The sequence below is a fragment of the Polypterus senegalus genome, chromosome 6 (assembly GCF_016835505.1).
Source record: "Polypterus senegalus isolate Bchr_013 chromosome 6, ASM1683550v1, whole genome shotgun sequence".
Taxonomy (NCBI): Eukaryota; Metazoa; Chordata; class Cladistia; order Polypteriformes; family Polypteridae; genus Polypterus; species Polypterus senegalus.
The window spans coordinates 133,379,565-133,397,548 of NC_053159.1; the positions used below are offsets into that span (position 1 = coordinate 133,379,565).

Below are 17,984 nucleotides of genomic sequence, written 5' to 3' on the forward strand. Positions count from 1 at the left end.
GACAGATGACGCATCTCTAAAAAGAAGGCTGCTTTCTGTATACTTGTAAACCACCGCCTCACCAATCACATGAAGCAAGCCAAAAACAAGAAAGGGTCTCACATGAAAATTTATAAACTGTCATATCCAGAAATTTGCTCCCACATGGGTCAATAATTTTTATTCTGACAGGCCACGGTGAAAAAATGCATGCTTAATAAAAGAATTTATTTCTTCAGAATTTGGGTGCAAAGCCACAAAGACAAATACTTCAAGTCACAAAGTTTTCTAAATTAAGAACAACAAAGATCAACTAAATAGGAAGCAATAATAAACTCAAGATACTTTCAAAATTAAAAACTGAAATTAATTACGAAGACAGCTAATTACAGTTTTTCCTTAATCACTTTAATGCAGTTCACATATAAGGAACGTCATCCTCCTTAGTGTTAATGCCGTTCTCAAATCAGTAATGCATTTCCCAACCCACATTACCATTTCTTGTGGTGTTTGTACACACTTCTATTGTTTCTACACAGACTACTAAAAGACATTTTGTCATTGTGTTGATGCATTTGACTTTTGTCAGATCTCAGCCATCTTACAGATTTTCTCAATCACTTTGAAGCAAGTCTCACATTAGGAACATCATTCTCACTACTGTTAACGTAGTTCTCAAAGCAGTTAAGGCATTGAGCAAAGAGGAGGTAAAAAAAAAAAAAACAACCTGTATTTGTTTCCCATTGTATCACCGTTTAAGAGGGGATTTTGTAGGAGACACCGCGTCTCCTTGGGTGCGTTCAGCCCCCTTCTTCACAATGCGAGTGGCAGAGACGCGAAGTGGCTGGTGCATAGCGCAGGCCGGGCGGGTTGGCGAGCGAAGTGAGCAGGGGGCAAACCCCCTAGTGTGTATATATAAATGTAAAATTACTATAAAATGAAATATATGATATGCCTTACAGTAAGGGGCTTCCTGTCACTCCTCTCTATTAGGCCACATCATTGTGTCCACTTCGCACCTGATGTCTTCCCTTCTCAGACATGGAGGATAAAATCTTTCTGCATGCCGCACCCAGCCTCAACAATTGCTTCCAGTAGGGAAATCTTATTATGAGGCTGTCGATCATACACCTTCCACCTCCAAGCAGAGAAGAATTTCTTAGTTGGGTTGTGAGGATTGAAGACACTGGAGGAGGAGGAGGTTAGAAGCACATGCTGATACAGCACATTGCCATACCCACCACATGACAATCCCATGACATGCATTTGTGATACAAGTTTGAGAGCAGGTGTTTCTGTTTATTTCAACTAAATCTCTTCTGAGAAAATGCACTTCTATTTGCTTTTACAGTTTTTTTTCAATTGCTAACACAGATTCTGCAGTACTAAAGTAATTTTCTCAAAACTCTTCATACAGTCACCACAACATCAGCTTATTTAGGCCAAACTGTTAAGCATTTCTGTTGGCTTTAATACAAAATGCATTCAATGACTAAATGCTACAAAATTCATGGATTTCTGTCTCACTCAAACTCCATCAACATCAGAACATTTCATTTTCACAGGCCAACATACTGTCATCAAAACTGAAATAGGACAATTTGCTAAATTACTATCAAGACCAAGGACAAATGTGTTATTACAGGTAGTTGTTGTGGTGTAGGATAACGTGGCATTTCACCACTCCACTGCAGTCAAAGAATGGTTTGTAGCACACCCAAAGATGTCCTCATTGTTTCTGCCACCATACTCCTCCTTCCTGAACCCCACTGAAGAATTCTTTCCTGCATGGAGCTGGAAGGTTTATGACCACCGGCCACATGATGAGATGTCATTACAGGATGCAATGAATGCTGGATGCCAAAATATTTCTCCAGAGCAATGCCAAGGATGGATCAGGCATGTGAAGAGATACTACCCTCGATGTATTGCCAGAGAGGATACCAGATGTGATGTCGATGAGGACTTGTGGCCCAATCCAGAGGAGAAGATGGATTAGCATTATGGTTGTGGACGAACTGCAAGTGTTTGTGTGTAGTTTAGGGCGAACACCCTATTTATATATATTGTGAGAAGAAGAGACAAGAAACATGGCAAGGGTTGGGGCAGCCACCCGTTTAGTTCGGTATCCTGGCTGCGAAAGCAAATGATTCATGTTTAAGTCAGAGTTTACACAACAGAGTCCAAAACAGAACTGCCTCCCAGGGAAGAGGTGTGAGGTGTGACTTTGGGGGGAAGTGATGTTGTCCTCGGGGCCGGGACCGGAAGTGATGTCGTCCTCGGGCCCGGGGCCGGAAGTGATGTATCCCGAGTCGAGGTGGTGGCTCCTGGTGGGATTTCCCGGGAAAGGCATGCAGGGAACTTAGAAAGAGTGTCAGTGTATGGGGGCAGATGTATTATCAGACATCTCTAAGCCCTTGAGCTGCATCCTATGCACACATGTGTGACTATATATATATATATATATACTGTATATGTATATATATATTTATATATATATATATATATATATAAATATATATATATATATTATAAAAAAATCCTGGAGAATAACACTAGGGCATCAAGACGTGATCTTCACATGTAGATCACGGAAGACACTTAAAAGAAACTGCGAAATGAAAGAGATTGGCCACAAAATGTCTCGCGGGGACCTTAAACGTAAGACTTTGTGCTAAGTGATTGACCCTGGACTGTCTCGTGATGACGTGGAACATGAGATTCTTACAAGACACACCTACTTACAATCAATATCAAATAAGCCAAGAGGCAGCAAAACATTCAGTCGTCTAAAGGATTTGATCACACACAGATCCAGGGCTCTCAGCGCATATACAGTGTATAAGGACAATACGTTATAAATGAAATGTGGACGACTAAGTGAAAAAGAAAGCAGCACGGAGAAAAGAGACTCAAAAGCGTTGGAGAGAAAAAAAGAAAAAGAAGAATCTAGGTGCAAATTCAGAAAATAAAGCATGTAATTATCAGCCCGAAACAAGTGGAACTGAAAAAAAAGCATGTCAAATCCGGCTCAGAATTAAATGACAGAGTAAAAGACAAAGCAGAACTTCATAAAGACGTTCACAAACGTTGGGCGCTATACACATGCAGAGCAGGTTAGAGATTATGAAAGCAGTGGAATTCAAAAGGCTCAAAAAAAAAATGTTTGCGTGATACACATGTGGAGAAAGTTAAAGAATATGAAAGTAGGAAAATTAGAAAGTATAAAAAAAAGAAAGTAAAGGTCGCAGTAGTGCAAACAAATGGAAATGATAACTCGAAAAAGGGAAAATAATCACCACAGACCAGGGGCCTCATGTATAAACGGTGCGTACGCACAGAAATGTTGCGTAAGAACTTTTCCACGTTCAAAGCGCGATGTATAAAACTACATTAAGAATTAGGCTTAACGTCTATTACAGAGCTGATTGTATGGCGATCGGTTACTTGGGGAATGAAAAGCACTGACTGCAGTGACGGCTACGCCAATATATATTGAATATAAAACAGAAAGAGAAAATAACAACACAGCTAAAAACGCAGCGATAAATTTCGGCAAAAGTTAAATGCTTGTGTCATGAGCACGAGGCGGCTATGCAGTGTCTGCAATGGACGTGGCCATCCACCGTGCATGACATTGGCGGGCGAAGGAGCCACCGATTCTTCCTCTGCCCAGTGCCACCACAAGCCTAGAGCCGCCCTGATTGTACTGCTGCAATAAATTATTTCATCGAAGTGAAACACATGTTTAATAACGTGCTTTAATTCCTATCATCATGAAAATGACATCACGTATACATCTCAGTATTTTAGTTATTCAGAGAGCTGTAATATCACGAATGTAATGGACTCTGTGTCCAGTTGGAGGAAGAGAGCCAGTTTAAGAAGCAAGTAGTGATTCACACACATAGATCACATACGAGTAGAAGATCAAATACAAAACAAAGCATTTAACGTGCTACTTTAATTACGATGTGATTTGAGAAACTGGTTAATTAAACGATTTTAAGATGAAGTTTATAATGTTCTACTTTAATGACAAAATAAACTACGTGATTAAAGTGGAAATGTCGAGATTGAAGTTGACATTTCGTGTTTTTTCCCCACCGTGTGCCTTTTTTCTCTGTACCCTAATAATCTTTCATATGACACTCAGACAGTGGGCTTACAACTCGGCTTTTCATGGCGACTTTGATATGTGACTTCTTTTTTATTTCCAGCACTGTGCGATTTTGTGGATGTGAGCTTTCAAGTTTCTCCAACACGCTATGTCACTCGATCAACTTCCTTTTGTTGATTATACCACGGTTTATTTGAACAAATAGTATGTTTTTCATTTGCCTCCACTTGGTATTCGCTGAAATTCTTATATTTTCCCCCGTGCTTTTCCCATTGTCTTTTCACAGAAGGCTGCGCATAAGGACGATTTATATTATTTTGCATATTCAAAGAGGCGTAATTCTGGGAGGAGTTGAGGCGTTACATAAAGCACGTGCACGAGTGTTAGTTTTCACGCTGATCTGGATTTATGTAGCGGAAGAACGTGGAAGTTGGATTCCTGCATCTGGATTTTTTTGTGCGTAAGCACATTTCGGCTTTTGTGCTTACGCCATGTTATAGTGCGAGTTCTACGCACGGCGTTATACATGAGGCCCCAGGTGTCATTGAAAAAAAGCAGGACAAAGCGAGGTCAGAAATAAAAGTAAAATGTCATAAAGAGGTTAAAAAACAAGGGGGCCAAACACATTCAGAGCAGGTTAGAGATAATAAAAACTGGAATTCAAAAGACTCAAAAAAACTAGGCGCGAAACACATGCAGAGCAAGATACAGAATATGAAAGCAGAAAAAAACAACAGTGTCAAAACAAGGAAAGTAAACATCGCATTAGCGCAAAGAAAGATAAATTATTACTCGGAGAAATAACGAAAAGTCGAATAGAGATCAAATATATGGACATACAGTTGTGCTTGAAAGTTTGTGAACCCTTTAGAATTTTCTGTATTCCTGCTTAAATATGACCTAAAACATCATCAGATTTTCTCTTAAGTCCTAAAAGTAGATAAAGAGAAACCAGTTAAACAAATGAGACAAAAATATTATACTTGGTCATTTATTTATTAAGGAAAATGATTGAATATTACATATTTGTGAGATAGATAGATAGATAGATAGATAGATAGATAGATAGATAGATAGATAGATAGATAGATAGATAGATAGATAGATACTTTATTAATCCCAAGGGAGTGGTAAAAGTATGTGAACCTCTAGGATTAGCAGTTAGTTTAAAGGTGAAATTCGAGTCAGGTGTTTTCAATCAATGGGATGACAATCAGGTGTGAGTGGGCACCCAGTGTTATTTAAAGAACAGAGATCTATCAAAGTCTGCTCTTCACAACACATGTCTGTGGAAGTGTATCATGGCACGAACAAAGGAGATTTCTGAAGACCTCAGAAAAAGAGTTGTTGATGTTCATCAGGCTGGAAAAGGTTACAAAACCATCTCATCTCTAAAGAGTTTGGACTCCTCCAATCCACAGTCAGACAGATTGTGTGCAAATGGAGGAAATTCAAGACCATTGTTACCCTCCCCAGGAGTGGTCAAACAACAAAGATCACTCCAAGAGCAAGGCATGTGTAATAGTCGGTGAGGTCACTTTAATAATTTTAATCCTGTAACTGAGCAGGAAGTCTTAACTTTAATTACTAAAATGAAGCCCACTACTTATTCCCTAGATCCAGTGCCAACAAAACTAGTAAAAAGTGCCATGGATGTTCTTGCAGCGCCTATTTACCATTATCAATAGTTCATTACTGCATGGCACCGTACCTGATGCACTAAAAGTGTCAGTCATTAAACCATTACTTAAAAAGTCAGACCTAGACCCACACATACTAAATACTTAAAAAGTCAGACCTAGACCCACACATACTAAATACTTAAAAAGTCAGACCTAGACCCACACATACTAAATACTTAAAAAGTCAGACCTAGACCCACACATACTAAATAATTATAGGCCTATTTCAAATTTACCGTTTCTCTCTAAAATACTAGAAAAAGTAGTCGCCAGTCAGCTTTAGTCACACCTTACGCATTACAATTTATTTGAGAAATTTCAGTCTGGTTTCCGCACTGGTCATAGTGCTGAAATGGCACTAACGTGGGTTGTAAATAACATTCTGATATCCTCTGATAAAGTAAACTCCACTGTAATTATGTTGTTGGACTTAAGTGCAGCATTTGACACTATTGACCATTCTATTTTACTGCACAGGCTAGAAAACAATGTTGGGCTTACAGGCCCCGTGCTCACTTGGTTTAGTTCTTATTTATCAAATCGATTCCAATATGTACAGAAATGTGCTGACAGTACTCCATCATTATACACAGAAGTTCAATATGGTGTCCGCAGGGCTCAGTACTGGGACCTTTACTGTTTTCACTTTACATGCTTCCACTGGGATCTCTCATTAGGAAACATAATGTTAATTTTCACTCGTATGCAGATGACACCCAGTTATACCTTTCATTTAAATCAAATGAAGTTTCTCCAATGTTGTCTTTAATTAGTTGTGTTAGTGAATTAAAGGAGTGGATGAATGAGAACTACTTGTCTTTAAATACAGATAAAACAGAAATGTTAATTGTTGGAGGGAATGATGCTGATCACAACAATATTCTGTCATCATTTAACTCAGTTGGAATCCCAATTAATTTTACTGAATCAGCCCGCAATCTAGGAGTTATCTTTGATTCTAGCATGTCATTTAAAGCACATATTACAAAGTTGTCCAAAACATGTTTCTTCCATCTTAAAAATGTTAGGAAATTAAGGCGCTTTCTAAATAAACAGGATTGTGAGAAATTAATTCATGCATTTATCTCTAGTAGGATTGACGACTGCAATGCCGTGTTCACTGGCTGTTCAAACTGTTCTTTATACAGCCTCCAGTTAATCCAAAATGCGGCTGCAAGAATTATTACAAGAACAAGAAAATATGAACACATAACTCCAGTTCTTAAATCCTTACACTGGCTCCCAGTTAAGTTTAGGGCTGATTTCATAATCCTCCTTTTAACATATAAAGCATTAAATGGCCAAAGTCCAACTTACTTGTCTGAACTTATCATGACTTACAAACCTGAACGCACATTAAGATCTCAAGATGCCGGTCTGCTTATGATTCCAAGGATTGATAAAATAACAGTGGGAGGTCGAGCTTTTAGTTACAGGGCCCCTAAACTGTGGAATGGTCTTCCTGCTCCTATAAGAGATGCCCCTTTGGTCTCAGCCTTTAAATCTTGGCTGAAGACTCACTACTTTAGTTTTGCATATCCTGACTAGAGCTGCTGATTAACTGTACAGACTGCATCTCTGTTGTTAGTCATTAGCACTATAACATAAGTAACATGATAATTATATTTGAATACTAACCCTCACCTATTCTGTTTCTGTTCTCGGTACTCAAATGTGGCAATTGGTGCCACGGCCCACCTGCCAAGTTGTTTGCCTGCCTATGGTAAGGTCATCCCTGATGGAGGATCGCAGGAATCATGGGAAAGAGGGTCCTTTCATCGGATTGGCTGGCCCAGCACTGTTTTAGCCGTGGAATGGCCAAATGGGGGAGGCAGCTTGATGGATGAGGTCTCCAGGACTCTAAAAATATCCAAATCATATTATGTGATATCATCTACTGTTAAATTCTGCTCCGTACTTCTAAAATTTTTTTTTTTTATGCTGTATTAAGGATTTGTTCTGTTCTGTGTATTGTATTGTATTGACCCCCTACCTGGAAAGGGGTCTCTCTTTGAACTGCCTTTCCCAAGGTTTCTTCCATTTTTCCCTACAAGGTTTTTTGGGAGTTTTTCTTGTCTTCTCAGAGAGTCAAGGCTGGGGGGCTGTCAAGAGGCAGGGCCTGTTAAAGCCCATTGCGGCACTTCCTGTGTGATTTTGGGCTATACAAAAATAAACTGTATTGTATTGTAACTTGTAAGCAACTGAAGGCCTCTCTCACATTGGCTAATGTTCATGTTCATAAGCCCACCATTAGGAGAACACTGAACAACAATGGTATGGATAGCAGGGTTGCAAGGAGAAAGCCACTGCTCTCCAAAAAAAAGCATTGCTGCTCATCTGCAGTTTGCTAAAGATCACGTGGACAAACCAGAAGGCTATTGGAAGAATGTTTTGTGGACAGATGAAAACAAAATAGAACTTTTTGGTTTAAATGAAAAGCGTTATGTTTGGAGAAAGGAAAACACAGCATTCCAGCATAAGAACCTTATCCCATCTGTGAAACATGGTGGTGGTAGTATCATAGCTTGGGCCTGTTTTGCTGCATCTGGGCCAGGACGGCTTGCCTTCATTGATGGAACAATGAATTCTGAATTATATCAGAGAATTCTAAAGGAAAATGTCAGGACATCTGTCCATGAACTGAATCTCAAGAGAAGGTGAGTCATGTAGCAAGACAACGACCCTAAGCACACAAGTCATTCTACCAAAGAATGGTTAAAGAAGAATAAAGTTAATGTTTTGGAATCCAATCAAAATGTTGTGGAAGGACCTGAAACGAGCAGTTAATGTGAGGAAACCCATCAACATCCCAGAGATTAAGCTGTTCTGTATGGAGGAATGGGCTAAAATTCCTCCAAGCCGGTGTGCAGGAATGATCAAAAGTTACCGGAAACATTTAGTTGCAGTTATTGCTGCAAAGGGGGGTCACACCACTGAAAGCAAAGGTTCACATACTTTTGCCACTCACAAATATGTAATATTCGATCATTTTCTTTAATAAAATAAATGACCAAGTATAATATTTTTGTCTCATTTGTTTAACTTGTTTCTCTTTATTTACTTTTAGGACTTGAGTGAAAATCTGATGATGTTTTAGGTCATATTTATGCAGAAATATAGAAAATTCTAAAGGGTTCACAAACTTTCCAGCCCAACTGTAGGTGGTATGTCAGAAGTATGTAAATATTGTAAGGCTTTGAAGTTTAAGTCAGAGAATTTCAAAAACGGAGTTTACCTCACATGTATTTATTGGTCACTTTGCAAAAAAAATTAACTGCTAATAATGTAGATCATTTTGTCTGTGCTGAAATTCCAAATAGAGAAACCTATCCTGAACTATGGTACAGTCATTAAACATGTCTCACTGACCTCATTTACTGTAAAAGATTCAGCATGTTGGGACTCGAAAGATTCCACATATTGTTTTTACAGAAGTTCTGAAATAACAGTGAAACTAATGAAATAGCAACAAATCAAAGAAAAAAAAATCTTATAAGTGTGTATCCGGAATACCAAACATGGGGGTTGACGAGCAAAGTGAGCAGGGGGCAAAGTATATATATATTTTATATATATTATATGTTTGCAACAAATAATGTCAGCTACTTTACAGATGATACTTTCATGATGATCCATATTACATTTTAGGTAATGCTGTCTGTTGCTAGTGTTTTCTAGGCCTTTTGTTTTGTGTATGATGTAGTGTTCTTCCAGAAGGACATAAAGTGCTACTGTTTTGGTGCTGTAGTGCATTTTGAGGGAGGATTTAACTGGTTGGTTAGGTTGTGTGTTGGTATTGCAGACTGTATGAAGAGTTTTGAGAAAGTGACTTTAGTATTACAGAATCTATTTTTTCTATCTATTACTGTAAAAACAACTGTAATTAAAGGACAATTCTACCACTAATAGTGGCAGTGCGGTGTGGAATTGGCTTTGCTCTTTCATACATATTTGAAAAGGTTTAAAGTGATTTGATTGAAAACACTAATGCAGTGCTGGACAGTAATAAGGTGAGTTAGAGATCTGGAATTCTGACTGACAAAAGTACAAACTGTTTTGATGAGTTGTCAGAGTCAGATGGGAAACGCATCAACGCAATGACAAAATGTTTAGTAGTGAAACGTGTGTAGACACAATGGTCGTTTGTACAAACACAATGAGAAACGCTGATGTGGGTGGGGAAATGCGCTACCGATTTAAGAATTGAATCAAGAGCAATTATAATGATGTTCCTGATGTGAGAACTGCATCAAAGCGTCGAGAAAAACTGTAGGTCAAATGAGAAAAACATGTAGGAATTGTCAGATGAAACATAAAGAATGATTGTTATTCTGTTATGGGAACTGTATAAAGGTTTTTCTCAGGAACTGTACAAACAGGTGGATTTGAAGAAACAGCAAAAACAGAAAACTTGTGAAAAACTGTGACTGTGTTAAAGGTCAATCAAATAGCAAAAACTGATTCAGGAGATTAACTTTGAAGAAGTTCAATAGGTCTTGATTCTACATAAAAAGCAAATTACTTGGATGTGATGAAGTTCTGTTTGGCCTGTTGTAAATTTACTAAACAAATTTTAGTAATGTACCGCTGATACTGAGTGCCAAAATAGATCCTTTGCTCTTTACATGGCTCTTTTCGGTGGCATAAAAGGCAAATTACTTGGATGTGATGAAGTTCTGTTTGGCCTGTTGTAAATTTACTAAACAAATTTTAGTAATGTGCCGCTGATACTGAGTGCCAAAATAGATCCTTTGCTCATTACATGGCTCTTTTCGGTGGTTCGCTATCCTTAAAAGGACTGGTCATAGTTGCTGCACTAGGTGGAATTCTTTTTGCAGCTTTACGTGGGAACACCTGCTGCTGGCTCTGAAGATGCTTATTTGCATGATGGAATGCCAGCTCATATCATGCGTGACTCCTCCCTGACTGATGCATCTTGTCAGTGATGTTACATTGCCCACCACTTCAAGGTCACTGTCTCAGCAACCACTTCAAACTCCTTAAAATGGCACACAACTCAAAATGGCAAGTTGTGTTCATTTCCACTGCAGCTGGGACAAAAGCACATCAGCAGAGATCTTTAGAGCTTCATTGTCAGACAGAGCAGTAGAAATGTTGAGTTGCGTTGTCATGCAACTGTGGGGAAATGTGTATTGTAAGTGCACAATGAAACTGCCTGTGTAGAGCTGAAAATATACTGGTCTTTTGACTATACCTTCACTGAGTTAACACAGAAAACGGCATTCCATGTCCAGCTCTCAGCATTGAGAGTTTCACTCCATTCTACACTTTACTTTCCTCTACGATCTTCCTCCTCCTTTGCCTGCACAGTTTTATTGCATGCCCTGCTTTACATTGCTCACACGGGGCCAGTGGAAACTTGATTTGACACACTTTTTCCTGGCTCCCTGAGCCCAAAGCTCAACCTTTAGCAGGTGGTAGAAACAGTGGTTGTGCTGCAGTGGTAGAAGTCTCTTTGCTGTCTCTTCCCTGTTTTGTACTGATAATGCAAATGATATTATGGATACTGGACCTCAGCCTTGAGACTCTCCAGAAATTTCTTGGAAATACCATTGCAGGTCTCTACAGCACTCTGCTTTGAAAAATTAGGATGTAGCCATCACCCTCATTCTGCTTCTAAGACCAATGTAGCGCAGGCACTGAATGTTAGAATAAATTCTTTGCTCTTTACATGGATCTTTTCGGTAGCTCGCAGTCCTTAAAAAGACTGCCCACCATTACGACATCAGATGGAATTCTGTTTGCAAATTTGCAGAATTTCCATTTGTATTGACTCCCCTACAGCATAGAACAGAACAGAACAGCTTTAGGAGAGCAGGTTCGAAAGCTGTTCATTTGCATGATGGAATGCCAGCTCATAATATGAGTGACTCATCCGTGGCTGATGCACCTTGTCAGTGCCCTTACAGTACAGTTGTTTAAACAAATATTAATGGATGTAACTCAAGATTAAGAAAAATAGGATGACAATAATTTAGCAGGACCAGGCATATGTAGTTCTGGTAAGAAAAACAACTGCATCTACCTTAGCTGAGGGACTCTGTCTCTGTAAGATATTCAAGAGAGAGAACGGGGGTCTTTCTTCAAAAAACTAGATATGGAAAAAGCATATAAGAAAATGTTACACGAATACATATGTGAAGTTTATGGAAAGAGAAGATTTACACAATGGGTAAAAGTATTACATCAAGACGTAAGGAGTTGTATGAGTAAACAATGTATTGACTAAACCTCTAGGGAGAAATAGCGCTCTTTACTTGCTGTGTTGAACTCTCTGAAATGTTGCAAGAAATGATACAAGGATACAAAAGATTGAGATACCAGACAGCAAAGGTCAAGAAGATAAGGTGTTTTTGTACACGAATGACCTAAACATTCCTACCACATATAAGTGTTGATAGGAGTGTAGATAAGGTAATACATGTGTAGATACTTCTTATAACTGTAGGTATAACATACAGAAAAAAATAAAGTGGTACTGTGAGGTAAAGAGAAAGAAAAAATTTTAAAAGCAAAATATGTAAAGATGCAAAGATATAGTTAATGAATAAGGAGCTAATATTGGAGATAATGCAGATGAAATAGAAAACTAAAGGAGTGCAAAGAGGAAGGTTAGAATGGGACAAAATAGGAGTTTAACAGAGGAAGCAAACAGCTCTTAACAGTTTTTTTTAATTGCTAAGATAGATTCTGCAATACTGAAATCGCTTTCTCAAAACTCTTCATACAGTCACCACAGCATCAGCTTATGTAGACCAAACTGTTAATCATTTCTTTTTGTTTTCATACAAAATGCATTCAATGACTAAAAGCTTCAAAATTCATGGATTCCTGTCTCAATCAAAATCCATTAACATCACATTACATTTTCAGAGGCCATTTTGCACATGCCTACATACTGTCGCCAAAACTGCTAATAAGACATTCAAAACTGAAATACGACAGTTTGTTAAATTACTATCCAACTAAGACCAAGCACAAATGTATTATTACAGGTCTATTTGTTGTGGTGTGGGATAATGTGGCACCAGCACCAGCCACATGATCAGATGTCATTACAAGATGCAATGAATGCTGGATGCCAAGATATTTCTCCAGAGCAATGCCAAGGATGGATCAGGCATGTGAAGAGATACTGCCGTCGATGTATTGCCAGAGAGGATACCAGATGTGATGTTGATGAAGAAATGTGGCCCAAACCATAGAAGTGGATGAATTAGCATTACAGTAAGGTTTTGTTACAGTTGTGGACCAACTGCACGTGTGTGTGAGTGTGTGTATAGTATATGTATATAGTAAAAAAGGCTTGTGTGACTTTAAGGTGCTGAAGTATGGTCACGTGAAAACCGTGGAGTGTGCAGTGAGCATGTGAGTTTGTGAGATGTACCTCGTGAAAGCTGCAACTACGCTAGAGAAAGTTTAAGTTTGTGTGTTTGTTGACCAAATAACCACACACACACTCACCTACCTGTACAGATGTTCTACTTCATGTGAATTTCTGGCATTTCATCATTGAAGCAATGTTCCTGAAATGGTTGGATTAGTTCCTATGTTCTAACAGACACACCACAGTAACTACAGCGTATTGCGAGTCCGCCTTCTCAACTTCCTTTCCAATATTTATAGTATATATATATATATATATATATATATATATATATATATATATATATATATATATATATATGTACACACACAGTATATTTTGCTTCTATGGTATTTTCTGCAACACTACATTTTGTGTTGGGTATATATTTTTTACTGTATGATTATGAATGAATATTCTGTACTTACAGTAGATCACAGACAGGAATAAAGTCCATTGACATATATTGCTACATGGTTTGTTCATTCCTGGACATTTTATAGAATACAAACTTGTCCTATTTTGTAATACAATGTTTGTGACAAATAATATTAGTTACTTTACAGATGATACTTTCGTGACGATCCATATTACATTTTAGGTAATGCTGACAAAGTCCTACTGTTTCGGTGGCTGTGGTGCATTTTGGCGGAGGACTTAACTGTTTGGTCAGGTTGTGTATTGGTATTGCAGACTGTATGAAGAGTTTTGAGAAAGTGACTTCAGTATTGCAGAATCTGTCTTAGCAATTGAAAAAAACTAATTATAATTCCCTTTAAATTGTTCTTTATTTAACACTAATAATTATTACAGTTATGTATTTGTTTTAGAGTCTGTCATTATTGCTTCTCAGTTGTACAGTTAAGACTTTTTTTACATTTTGCCATGTTTATTTTTCTAAATGTTCTTTATTTAATATTAATAATCATTCCATTTGAATTGTTCTTTATTTGTTTAACACTAATCTTTATTACAGTTTTGTATTTGCTTAAGAGCTTGTCTCTATTGCTTCTCAATTGTACAGTTAAGACTTGTTATCTTTTGCCATGTTTATTTTTCTTACTGATCTTATTTTAACACAAATCATTATTAGATTTATGTATTTTCTTAACCCAGTTCAGGGCTGGGGAGAGTGTGAGCCTATTCTGATAATATAAAGTATAAGACACATGCGAACTATGTAAAGGGTGTTAGTTCATCACTGGACTCCTTTACGGCAGCCCTACATGCGCCCATAGTATGCAGGTATGGAAACATCGGATAACTTAACACGTGCATCCTTAAGATTAAAATCTACAAATCCAAACAAAACTCCATGAGGGCACAGGAACAACCTGTAAACTATACAGAGACAGATCCAATTTGAATTGGATCCCAGTTCAATGGGTTTAAGAATGTTATATTACAAACTCTTGCAGATATACAATATAAATCCAGATTTATTACAGTCTAACGACTGAACACAGAACATATATTTTGTAGTTACAAGACATGGGATTACTCTTATTACTAGAAAATGACTAATCACTTTGTGCCAGTTTTTATTCAACTGCCTTAAGATTGAATAATATTTTGCTGTTTCATCAGTTTGTCATTAACTTTACATTCATTGACCTTTTTTAGCCTATCCAAGTCAGTCATTTTATTGTCTAGTCTGTAACTTACAGTAAATGTTGGTATTGGACAGGCAGCAGATAAACTAAGGATGAACTGGAAAGGAGAAAGACATCTTTGAACTGGATATTTAGTTAGTAAGCAGATTCTTTATAGTGAAGCATTGCCTCTTTTGTGACAGTTAGCTGGTGCACTTAGCCATGAAGCTGCATCTGTTCCTTTCTGCAACCAACGATTATGTCCTACAAGAACATCACGAAACAACAACAGACAACTGCACAAGTTTATCTTTGACCTGTAGGAGGTCAATGTGGAGGTTGGTGCTGCTGGAACGTAGATGTTTATAGGTTCATAGGGTCATTACTGTCACATGTACAGAGCTGAGTAAGATTCTTGCTTACATGTTCTAATTAACATGTCACATGTTGTCACTCTTTGGCACCATGATTAGTGAGCAGACCTCAATGCAGATGGAAATAAACTTCCACCCATTCATCTGTCTGTCTGTTTTCTAGCCCACTTATCCATTTCTGGGTCACACAAAGGTAATGGCTAACCTGGAAACACAGACTGGAAGACTGGAGCCAGCTAGGAACTGAACGTTCTCCATAATCACACACACTAACCAAGTTTAGAATTGCTAGTTATTTTAACCGTAAAAATGAGACATTCTTGTCAGCAGTCTTGAGAATTGTTGACCCTGACTTTTAAAACTGCCCTTGGTTCAGTCATATGGTATTAGCCTGCAGATATGACCTGCTGTGTTAGCCATTGAACTGTCTTTTTATCTTGTTTTTGCAGTAAGCTAAAGTATATGCTGTAAATATTCAGCAAACTACCATCTATGGAGTTTTACTCCAATAAATGTAAACTGGAACAACAGTGAAAGGCAATAAATTCCTACTGGACTGAAATTATGTTAGAATGCACAAAACTGATTCCCTGAAATTGGACAAATTGAGAGAGACGCTTTAGCCAGAGGAATTAAGAAACGTCTCATCTCTTGTGAATGAATCAATCTTTGTTTTAAAACTTAACAGAAGGCACAATTCCAAGTGACAAAACATCATTCAAGGCCGCTACACAAGAAAAATGTCAATTCCAGCACATCTCATGTACTCACACATCTGCACAGTGAGAAGGAGCCCATGCTGTTATACATTATTCACAGACAGAGCATGCAATCCAAAGAGCAAATAAACTGTAGTTTAAGTCAATTTGAGAAAGTGCCTCACAGGATAATTCATAGATATAATAAATCGCCAACAAATTCAAAACATTAATTACACAGCGGTACGGGGGATAGTAAGAGTTACTATCAGAACAAAAAGTTACTATAAAAGTCAAATGAGTATACGAATACACATCGTCAAATGAGCACATACGGCTCCGCGGAAAAGTGAAGTAAAACTGAAAACTTATAAATTCATATAATAGGCGGAGTGAAGTAAAACTGAAAACTTATAAATTCATATAATAGGCGGCACGATGGCTGATATCTCGCCGTTACATGAACACCGGCCAGGATTACATATTGTGCTTAATGTTGGATTTACAACATGTCTGTTAAATCGATCTGCCACCCTAAACTGACCCGATGTGCAACGATTTGATCTGCGTCAGACCAGCCTCCCTTCTGGGTCTCAACCCTGCCTTGTCCACGAAGTTACTGGCATAGCATGCGGTTGCCATCCACTCCGCTGCGAAAACGGTCCATTTCCGTGAATTGATTAATTTCTGGATTGTTATGGACAGCTGCGAATACTGGAAAAATGTGCAAGCGACAGGCTGCAGACTTTTATTCCTATATGTCGTAGTCGCGTTCATCGTGGGAGTTTGTGACTAGGCAGTGACGGTGTGCCGTACCCACAGAGATGTGAATTCTCTGCTAAGCCGAATATCATGCGGAGTCCAGACCACTCCAATATATGCTATTGACTATACTGCACTTGTTGGGTTTTTGACTTTGTGACACACGCCTCCTCAATATAATATTTCAGGTTCCACTCTTGGCATTTCCGAGTTTGAATTTAGCCGAGTAAACTGATGTAACTGCCGACAAGTGATCGCTCGTGAGGCAGCGAATGAGCAGCATCTAGGCAACAGCACACGTGCACAACTACATATACTTAAGTAAGGACGCTATTATTGACGGGTTCGCGCAACAAAGAAACAGAATATTGAAAGCGCTGATCCGCCAATGCAATAGTTTGCTACAACTACAACGAACATACTTTGTGAATCGTATTCATAAACGCGTCACAGTATAATGCATTCTTACCATTGGCACTGCCAACCGCGTCAGTTGGTAAAACTCTTCCTTGGCATTTCTGGGGATGAAAGTGCTCAAAACCTGCAAACAGTGTTGACGTGAAGATGTAGGTTCGGGACTGTCGTTCAAGCAATCCATTTCAGCTTCTGTTAATTCAGTATGTTTGGTCTTTGTGTAACACTGAGACCGGCCAATACAGCACGGCTCTCGTTATCATCAAAGTAACATGAGTGAAGAAACAAACTCGCACTCCACTATCCCTGGGCCACGTGATGACATTGCAGTCATTGTGATTGAGGTAGACTTGTGATATGTTCAAAACTCCACCCTTTAGCATTTCTTAACGCGAGTGGATAAATGAGATGGGCGTCAGAATGGACTTTCAAAAGCGCTTCTTTAAGTGTGTGTTTTTCTGAAACGAACTTTAGCGTCCAATTAGTACAGCTTCAGCTTCTTTTCTTCTCTGTTATTGTCTGGCGGAGAAGGTATATGCACATAACCAAAAGGAGAAATGTGGCACTGCTCCTGGACACCGTTACCGTTAACGGTCTCATTATTAGTGAACCCTCTCCCCGAGTCTATTTTAGATTTCACATACTGCATTCCAAACACGAGCGTGTAATGCTGATTGGCCATTTTATGTGTAAACGACTGTCGCTATATGTACGACTGGACCTTCTGATGGGAACGGCGCCACGACTGCGGGGTTTCTTCATGTCATACCTCAAGTGCTACCGGTGAATGGATGGCTGAATAATCTTACGCGTTGTAGGGCAGTGTTGGCTCTTAGAATCAGTAGTTTTGCAGGTACTGCGTACATTTACATTCTTACCTGAACGTGCCTGTCAACATCTGCCCATCCATCCATTTCCCAAGCCCGCTTATCCAGAGCAGTGTCGCAATGAAGTTGGAACCTATCCCAACAAGCAC

General features: G+C 38.6%; 1 protein-coding gene across 2 annotated transcripts in view; it reads right to left on the bottom strand.

Moving 5' to 3' along the window:
• Positions 1-17,292, bottom strand: part of LOC120531640 (multidrug and toxin extrusion protein 1-like) — an 88,216-nt gene extending 70,924 nt beyond the window's left edge. For both annotated transcript variants that reach the window (XM_039757234.1, XM_039757233.1), the window contains exon 1: positions 17,064-17,292. In XM_039757234.1, coding sequence (XP_039613168.1) covers positions 17,064-17,192 — 129 coding nt within the window. In that variant the 5' untranslated portion in view covers positions 17,193-17,292. The remainder of the gene's footprint in view (positions 1-17,063) is intronic.
• Between the last annotated feature and the right edge of the window lie 692 nt (positions 17,293-17,984).